Genomic DNA, 10,000 nt, shown 5'->3' with positions numbered 1-10,000 from the left:
TTAGTTTGACAGAGATTCTGGTGAGAATTGTGAGGTTTTTGGTGGACGATTTCTTTTGACATTTTCTAGATCAGCACATAAGATTTCCTGACGATGAGCAGCCCCTGATGTTGATCACCATGTTACATCCCCTGACCCCTGTAAAGCAAGAAAAAAAAACACAAGAGTTTAGGAGATTTGTAAGCAAAGAAAAATAAGAAATACTTTTTTTTTTTAAGATTAACACAATTGTTTTTAAGAAGGTGTTTATACACACAGAAAAGCAAAGTTGACCTCAGCAGAATTTGAACTCAGAGTGCAGAGAACCAGAAGAAATACTGCAAAACATTTCATCCAAACACACTAACAATTCTGCCAATTGGCTGCCAACTTCTGGTAGCCACAACAACATCATTAAAAAATCTCACAGTAACATTCTATTTATCAGTTCTCAAACAATTTTTCACACCTGCCCCTCATTCAACTTACCTCATCTCATATTTGTAAGGGTCATGTCGTCTGTTCAGGTGCTGAACAGGGGTTGCTTGGTACACTTGAACCCTGAGTGATGGCTGTTACATCTTTTATAATCATTTCAGCTATCTGGACTGCCATATCTTCTTGTTCCTGTAATTAATAATAATAATGATAGTTTCAAATTTTGGCACAAGCCCAGCAATTTCAAGGGAGAGGATAAGTCAATTACACTGACCCCAGTGCATAACTGGTACTATTTTATTGACCCCAAGACAATGAAAAGCGAAGTCAACCATATTCTTCTTTGGTGCACATTGCTAGTGGAGGGGCCATGCTTACACTGTAATGCCAGAAAGGGAAAACGGTGTGATCAGGCTCAAACCTCAATCAAGTGACCACAACAGTACCAACTATAAGCACGCATGCGTAGAAGGCAGTGTGACAATAATAAAGATCTGTTTATGATGCGAATAATTTTTGACTTCCCCTATACACACATATCTTCACATATACATACATATGTGTGCACACACTTACACACAAAGAAAAAAAGGAAGGAAGGAAGGGAGGGAGGGAGGGAGGGAGGGAACGAACAAACAAACAAACAACATTTCATATAACTTAGATTCGTCATTTAATTTGGATTCCTCACCTTTTCTCGATCTTTTCGTTTTCTGAAGAACATTGAACCTGGAAGAAACATCGATGAAGATTTATTAAAAGATGTTGATTGGGGACGAGAGAAACTGCCAACAAAAATGGAAGAATATTGAAAAGTGAAGAAGAAGGATTAAAGAGGGATTAAATGAAGATTAATCACCTTTCTTTTTGTCATGTTCTGGCTCAGGGTCATACTCTGACACGAACTGGCCAAGATTGTTTATCCGACCGAAGGACATTTTCCTAGAAAGATATGAAAAGGAATCAAAATTAAAATTGAAAGAATTTGCTGAGATTTTCTTGTACAACAACAACAACATTCTGGATGTTAGCAGGATTACTAGGTTTAATCCACTGTATGATTAAACCTAATCCACAATACATCTGTTTCATCACTACCCTCACCACTTTTTCATGCTTGCAGGAGTCAGATGGAATTTGTTAAGCAGATTTTTGACAGCCAGAAACCTTTCTTGCTGCCGACCTTTACCTGTTTCCAAACAAGGTAATATTTCCGCATGGCTGGACACGCTTTCATGAAAGTCTAGAAATGAACGACACCACTTATATGAGGGTGAAACTCATTTACAACTAACACATGATGTCAAGAAGGCAATGAGACATGCACACACACACACACCCAAAGTGACAGGCTTCTTTCAGTTTCCTTCTACCAAATTCAGTCACACGGCTTTGATAGGCCCAGGGCTCAAGTTAAAGACAGTTGGTCATGGTACCACACAGTGAGACTGAACCTGGAACCACATGGTTGGGAATGAGACTTCGTAACCACACGGCTAAACCTGTGTCAACCCAAATGTTGCAATTTTAGTTCCTTTAAGAGAGATATTTAATCATAAAGAGTTACCATGGTGACAAGGTGTTTACACATAAACCATCTTGGGTTCTCACTCAAAGAAAAAGTTAATGAAAGGTAGTCATGGCAACAACTTACCCTGTGTTATTCCTCTTCCAGAGAGCATCTGGATTCAAAAGGATTGTATCTATACGCATATCAACATCAATTTTATTGAACGCTTTCTTGAAATGACTAGTGTCTGCGGCCAGGAGTGTGTTACGAGAGCTAATACTTTCTGTTCCAGTGCTTTGACTGCCAATACTGTGCTCAGATGAAGCATCACTGCCTAAAATTTTAAAACAAATAAACAACAGATAATCCTATAATCCTCTCTAAATCTCACCAAACATCTACAAGGTCAACAAGTACTCATCACAGATTCCTTGTTTTACTTTCTTTTTAGCTAAAAATCTTACCAAATCTTTCCCCGAAGAGAATGTTCATTCACTGGATCTAAGTTTTTACCTCAAGTTCAAGCATGAATCAAGTGTTTTGCTCAAGAACACAATGCACCAGGAATCGAAACCACAATCCTGTGATTGTGAGACCAACAACTTAATCACTACACCACATGCCATCACAGTATTTTCATTTGAAATTCAAAGAGTAATGCCAATTCAAAGAATACACCTCAAAGAGTATAACTAATGAGTTATTGCTCTCAATCCTAATTACAGCTTGACCGAGGGATTATATAAAATGTTGATTAAAAGGATTGAAATGGTGTCTAATGAAGAAGAGCAATGAGAGGAGAAGAAGAAGAAATGCTTACCTAAGCGTCGCCTGACTTTCTGAGGCAGATCATGCGCTAATTGGACAGTATTGATAAGCTCCGAAAGATATTTGTAGTAGAGATCACCTTGAAGGAAGCTTGGGAAGTGGATCTGAAGAAGAGGAAACATGCAAAATATAAGGAGACAACCCGAAGAGAGTAGCTTGGATGAGAGAGAGCAGTAAACAGTTTGACATACAGAAAATATATTCATTGAAAGCAATTGGATTATTTAGACAAATATAGGTAATAATAATAAGATTAGCCAGAATATAAAAAGCAAGGGAGGTAACCCAAAACTACTGACTCCTCACTCGTGAACATTTAATGTGTGTGTGTATCTTCTATAACTTGTTTGAGTCGTTTGACTGGGTGCTTTTTTATTGTGGTACCAGCACAAGTGAGATCACCTTGCAGCTTGTAAGACTACGAACCTTCTGGGATGCAGCTTTATGCTAGGAAATGAGGGTGGGATGGGGGTGTAGAGCTTGAGAGAAGGGGCCAGAGCAGGCAGAAACAGGTCTCTTGCTCTAGAAGGTTAACATGGCTGCCCCTATTTTGGAAGAGAGGGTCAAAGCGGTCAGAGTAGAACTGGAAAGAGATAAACATTGGGGTGATGGGTAAAGGCTGCAAGAGTGAAAGGGAGAGTGAGGGATGGGGAATAAGTGAGGGGTCAAATAAATGAAGAATAGATGTTGAGAGATGATAAATAGGGATTTTAAGTGATCTGAAGATTTGGTTGCTATTTCGAGCAGGTCAAGTGACTGCAAAGGTGACTGCACAGATTTCTTTGTTGGCTCAAGAAATATGAATTATCGCATTGGTTCAGATGAGAAAAAAAAAATTCTTTAAAAAATATATTAAAAAATGGACATAAGAGGGGGAAAAACAGTCAAAGAAAAGCAAAAGTTATTTGATTGACAAGAAACGAGGTAAAACTACAAACTTTTTCTATGACACGAAGCACCAAGTTTTTAGGTTTCGCAAAGCAGTCTGGCAGGGGCCCACCTTCCCGACAGATGTTACTTTCAACTTCCAACCGAATTGTATCGTCAAAGCCCAATGGTTCTGTAGCTTGCAAGGAGAAATACCTGAAGAAGAAGAAGAAGAAGAAAAAGGAATTTCAGAAACGAAATATTAAAAAATTTGAGCCAATTAATTCATATAAACAACCAGTACAGGATGCAGAAGTACAGGAGTGTGCCTGTATGTGTATACACACACACAAGAAAGGTTAAAAATAGAAATGCCAAGTTGTACTACATACTTGTCGTAAAGAACCATAGCATCTTCTTGTGCCTGTAAACCATCATAGCAACCCATTGCCAGCGACAGGTGTTGCTGGAAGTTCTCAGCAGCCATCCAGAACTGAAACAATGGCACTGCTCCTTCTTGTTCCATGAACTGAAAACCACAAACAATACTCATGAAATTGAATCTCAAAAACCAAAACTGGTTCTGTGGGCAAGTGTCTTCTACTATAGCCTCAGGCTGACCGAAGCCTTGTGAGTGGATTTTGTATGTGTGTGTGTGCGTGTGTGTGTCTGTCCCCATGACCACTTGACAACTGGTGCTGGTTTGTTTATATTCCTGTTATTTAGTGGTTCAGCAAAAGAAATTGATAGAATAAGCACCACACTTAAAACATGAATAAAAGTACTGGGGTTTATGTCATTTGATTAGAATCCCTCAAGGTGGTGCCCCAGCATGGCCACAATCTAATGAGTGAAACAAGTAAAAAGATATATATATATATACATATATATGTGTCTGGCCCTCATGCTGGTGGCACATAAAAGCACTCACTACACTCTCGGAGTGGTTGGCGTTAGGAAGGGCATCCAGCTGTAGAAACTCTGCCAGATCATACACACACAACAAGCTTCAACACAGATTCCATCCCCCAGATCCACTCACAAGGCATTGGTTTACCCAGGGCTATAGTAAAAGGCACTTGTCCAAGGTGCCATGTAGTGAGACTGAACCCCAAACGAGATGGCTGGGAAGCCGGCTCTTTAACCAAGCATCCATGCAAGAGTAACAGCTACAATGGTTTGGTGCATTATGAGGGTGGCTGTCACGGTAGAAACGGATTTCTTGTGATGTATCATCATGGTTCTGTTGCTATGCTGTAGTGCTTCCTTAGTTACAAGTGTTGATTAAGAAAACAAAACTTTATAAAGAATGACTACATCAGTCTGGGTTGATCGGTGAGTGATGAACTTACCTCCATGAAGTAGAAAATAGCAGTATCGTTGTGTAAGATGTCAGCAAGGTAGACTTTGCCACTTGTCAGAACATCAATCTGATGTTTGCAGTGGTAGACACTGTGCAGGAAATCAGTATAGTAACTGCAACGAAATAATATCGAAACCTGAGACACTGGCACCAGAGAAATATTTAGAAGACTATAAAACTGATATAATATATCGAAAAAGAAAAGTGGAAGAATTTGGTGTAATTTTAGCCCCATGTTATACATGTTTCATTATAGGAGAAGAGTTACAAAGGTAGACATGTAGACAAGAACTTGTATTGAATCTCGCAACCATGACTCTCCAGACAAAGATTCAATATGTCTTTGTGACTCATCCCCAGTAATCGAACATGTATGACATGGAATTAAAAATATATCAAATTCTTCCAGTCCTCTATCTTGATATGTAATTACTCTGCAAATAGAACTAACCAGAAATTTCAAATGCTATGTATTCTCCATTTAAAATAAAACATCTAAAAACATATATTGGATTAATGTGAACATGCAGATGTGCTTCATGGGGACACAGCTGAGATTAGGACCCCTTATATACTTTTTGAAAGCAAGATTAAGAACAATAGAATATTCATTAATTTGTTGCTAATAGGAGTAGCAATAAATTTATCGGAATGAAGGTCCTACTCAAGTTTTGCTCACCAACTAATTCAATGTGGTTAGTTGAATAAAGTGTGAGGCAAAACTAAATTGCAATCAACATGAATTTTATATATCTTGTATAAGAAATCTAATCACCTAATTTCCTTGTATGGACTGGGTAATTATAAAAAAAGGAAGTAAAACCTACTCTCTCTTCATGACTTCTAAAACGTAGTCTTGACATGCCACAAAACATTCTGGATCAACTTTGCCCACTTCCTGACAAATTTTACCTGAAACAGAATAAATACAGAAATATAAATAAAATGAAATAATTGATTTTCACTTAAGCACAAGGCCAGCAATTTCGGGGGAGGGGTAAGTCAATTACATTAACCCCAGTGTTCAGCTGGTATCTATTTTATAAACTCTGCAGACCTCAGCAGAATATGAACTCAGAATGTGAAGGTGGACAGAATGCCACTTAGCATCTTGACCAGCACCACTAACCATTCTGCCAGCTTCTGCTGCCTTGATAATAATAATAATAATAATAATAATAATAATAATAATGATGATAATAATAATAATGATAATAATAATAATGATAATAATGATAGTACTCACTGGTTGTCTCATTGCGTAAAGCATCATTGATTTTGATTGAATGAGTGGCATCAAGAGAGATATATTTCACGTAGATGCTAACAGCATCCTTTTCTATACCTGAAGAAGGAGAAACGAGACGCAAAGATGAAGCAGTAACAGAAAGTGGGTGACTACTTCTAACAAAGACAACAGAAAACCTTTACAAGGTTTCCAAGGGTTTTCCTTTTTTGAATTCTAGAGGAATCTGAAAGTGCAGAGCAAGCAGATAATTTGTTTGACAGGAAATGCCAACAAACGTCGCCAGTTGCAGCTCGTTTACAATCAATAACATTCTGTTGGTAGCTGTAGTTCAGCACAGATTGTAAACGTTCACACACAAACATCAGAGACACACAGACAGATAAAGATATATGTAAATATATATGTGGTGGTGGTGGGCATATGTTTGGAGGGGGTGTCACATGTGTGAATATGAATATGTGAGCATATATATGTCATACATATACATCTGTATGTCTGCAAGTATATACATAAGTATGTGCATGTATATACACACACACACTTACATGCATACTTATGTATGTATGTATGTATTTGCCGACAGATGCAGAAGACAATGATATCCCAGGCAAACAGACAAGGTAGACACTTACATCACACCCACACACTGTTGACAATGATGTCACAAGAAGTCAAAGATATCCACAGACATCGAAAACCTTAGAATCAGAAACACAAATTGCTGACAATATAAAGAAGAAAGAAAAAAAAAACCCCACTTCCCACGATCCTCAGAGAATAAAGAAACTTTGAACTCACTGCTAAGTAGTTTAGTTCCTAATTTGTTGACCTGCCTGTCGGAACTGCTGTTGTCTGTACATTCCTCCTTTTTACCATCATCTTTGGTAATTTGTCCTAACTTTACATCCTGGCAATTGTCTTTTGCAGTGGCCCCACTGGCATCGTTAACCACAGAAGAATTTGATAATTGTGTGTCTGGAAGCTGAGAAGCTCCCAGATGTGAGCTCTTATCAGAGTCTGTGTGTTTGTTTGAGCTGTTTATCAATGTTCTGTCTTTATCACTTGTTAAAGATCCTGGAAGACCTTGCTCCTCCACCATGTCTGCACTCGGGAAAAGTCTACTGTCGGCAGCGCACGGCGAAGAATAGCTGGGAGAAGATGAGGTGGACGACAAAGAGGTCGCCGTCGTCGTGGTGGTAAGTGGTGGAGTTGAAGAGAAAGCCGAAGGGAGAGAACTCGGTGGATTGACTTGGCACTGATTGTCATGCAAACGATTGCAGGTGTCTGAAGCTAGAGGGCGGCATGTGGGATTGGTTTCTCCAGCTGGTGTCTTGTCAGTCATAGCAGATGAAGACAGGAAAGAGGGTGAGAGAATAGAAGTTGCATTGGATGTCGCAGGAGCAAGGGTTGTTTCTGCTTCTGTGAACACTTCTGCTGGAGAAGACGACGATGACAAAGAACGGCTGGGTGACGACGTGCTTCCAGCCAGAGAAACTTCGGTTAGGGAGCTTTTAGCCAGGGCATTCAAGGAATGGGTTCGTATACGAGTCCAGGCAGCTGTTTGGAAACTCTTTGCATCCAGCCAAAACCGAACATACTGACCGGCATTCTGTGATTCCATGAAACTAATAAAAGACGGAAGGGCCTCTTTATCATGGAGGATTTCTAAAAGTGTCTTGGAAAGTCGCGATGATGTCCGCATTGGTGATTCTATCTGAGAGTTACTTACACCTAGAAAGAGATAGAAAACAAAATGACAGGTTCTTCAAATTACAGTGAAAAATAAGATCAGAATGAACATCTCTTTTTTTTCACTCTGGAATCATTTTTACCATTATCTTCCCTGTTTAATAGCATTTCTCATCAAGAGCAACATATCTGAGCATTTAGTATAGAGATTCCTAAATATGAGAAAACTTGTGGCAATATTTCTCAAGTATGACACAAATATTGATAACAACAGAATTAATTTACTAATGCTTATTATCGTTATTATTTTTATTAATGAAAATGGTGGAATGGTAGGGACGAAAGAGTGAATACAAACTTTAATCCATCTATCAGGATAATACTGCTCCCTTTTTAAGGGTGTGATTTGAGGGAGATTTAGTGGTTATTTCTAGCAGGTAACTCATGTGTATGGCAGTTTCCTCTGCATTGTTAGGCACCATATGTGGGTGTATAATTCAACCTTGAAGATGGTGACAATGGTGGGGTCACTAATGAGAAGGGCATTGGCTTGATTGGTGCTCCGATCATTTAGTCCTGGAGCTAAAGGCTACTTTCAAAGATATCCACAACGTCCTTCCAAGTAATAGATTAATATACTGACCTGAATCTGCAAGTTCTTTGATTAATTCAGAATTTAGCAACAAAGACTGAGGCCGGTTGGATCTATCTGGGGAGAAACCAGCTTCCTCATCTGAAAGTGGAACAAGTAATTAATGTTAAATAAATAATTAATCCTTTTCTTACCACATACTTGTTACTTTTGCTAATATATTTCTGTTGAATTAAGTTTAACAATAATGAAGAATTTAATCAAATAACTTTGTCATTAATTAATCTGGTGTTTGGAACATAAATTCACATGGAATTTTTGATGGAAGGTTTTAATTTAGATCAATTTAAAATAAGAAGTTTGTACCATAAAAGCAGGGTTGATGTCATATGAATAGGTACCAACAGAGTAAAAAGAAATACGATGGAAAGATCTAGAAGCTAAATCACAACTAGGATATTCCTATCGAAATACTTCCATTGCCATGCTTTCAATTAATTTTGGAAACTCTGAAGAATTTGGTAAAATAACCTTGTCATTGTAAAGCTGGTGTTTGGGACATAGATCAACATGAAATGTTGATGGAAGAAAATCTGGGAAAATCAGCTATTGGAGATGAGGAGGAATTTAAAGTAAAATATGACACTCTTAAAGACCAGTGGTTTTGAGGGGCGGGGTGAGTCAATTACAATGATCCCAGTTCTTATGTGGCACTTGATTTTATTGACTGCAAAAAGATGGGAGGCAAAGTAGACTTCAGCAGGATTTAAATTCAAAATGCAGAGACCTGGAAGAAATGCTGCTTTGCACTTTGTCAAAACACTCTAAAAATTCTGCCAACTTAGGAATAATAATAATAATGGTTTCTAATATAGGAACAAAATTTGGAATTTTAATTGATTCTATTGACCCCAGTGTTTGACTGGTACTTGTTTCATTGCCCCTAATAGGATGAAAGGCAAAAAAGATCTTGGTAGGATTTGAACTCAGAACACAAAGAGCTAGAATTTTTGTCCAACACCCTAACGATTCTACCATTTTGTTGCCCCACAAAATCCAAAGTGAAAAGCTGCCACTCACTACACCGTCCATTGCGGGTCGTAGAACCATTGGCAGAGGCCTTCCCATTCGAAAGCGATGGTGTGTCTCCAGCCCAGCTCCTTCGATCTAATTAAAAAAACAAAAAACAAAAGATGATTAAAAAAGGGGAGTAAATGATTAAACTGTCAGTAATTGTCTGGTTAGAACACAAACCAAGAATTCACAAAGAATCAAAAATTTTTTTTAAAGTCTTTCGAAGTTCACTGCCAATGACAACTACTACCACCACCACTACTACCACCACCACCACTACTACTACTACTACTACTACTACTACTACTACTACTACTACTACTTATACATCCTGCTGTCCATAACTTTCACACAAACACACAAATGCATTTTGACTATTTTACAGGGTCCAGATATTGAACTGGAGCCCAG

General features: G+C 38.3%; 1 protein-coding gene across 2 annotated transcripts in view; it reads right to left on the bottom strand.

Annotated features, from left to right (window-relative positions):
- LOC106869553 (A-kinase anchor protein 10, mitochondrial) overlaps positions 1-10,000 on the bottom strand; it is a 26,401-nt gene that overhangs the window by 1,076 nt on the left and 15,325 nt on the right. For both annotated transcript variants that reach the window (XM_014915340.2, XM_014915341.2), the window contains 14 exons: positions 9,596-9,682; positions 8,567-8,656; positions 7,033-7,965; positions 6,232-6,330; positions 5,813-5,897; positions 4,975-5,098; positions 4,015-4,151; positions 3,694-3,838; positions 2,748-2,859; positions 2,072-2,261; positions 1,277-1,359; positions 1,109-1,146; positions 469-606; positions 1-138 (listed from right to left, as the gene is read on the bottom strand). The exon at positions 1-138 is cut by the window's left edge and continues 1,076 nt beyond it. In XM_014915340.2, coding sequence (XP_014770826.1) covers positions 490-606; positions 1,109-1,146; positions 1,277-1,359; positions 2,072-2,261; positions 2,748-2,859; positions 3,694-3,838; positions 4,015-4,151; positions 4,975-5,098; positions 5,813-5,897; positions 6,232-6,330; positions 7,033-7,965; positions 8,567-8,656; positions 9,596-9,682 — 2,240 coding nt within the window. In that variant the 3' untranslated portion in view covers positions 1-138; positions 469-489. The remainder of the gene's footprint in view (positions 139-468; positions 607-1,108; positions 1,147-1,276; positions 1,360-2,071; positions 2,262-2,747; positions 2,860-3,693; positions 3,839-4,014; positions 4,152-4,974; positions 5,099-5,812; positions 5,898-6,231; positions 6,331-7,032; positions 7,966-8,566; positions 8,657-9,595; positions 9,683-10,000) is intronic.

This window comes from Octopus bimaculoides, chromosome 25 (genome assembly GCF_001194135.2).
Source record: "Octopus bimaculoides isolate UCB-OBI-ISO-001 chromosome 25, ASM119413v2, whole genome shotgun sequence".
Taxonomy (NCBI): domain Eukaryota; kingdom Metazoa; phylum Mollusca; class Cephalopoda; order Octopoda; family Octopodidae; genus Octopus; species Octopus bimaculoides.
Note: the sequence above shows the minus strand (reverse complement) of the source record. Positions and strands in the feature narration are given on the sequence as shown.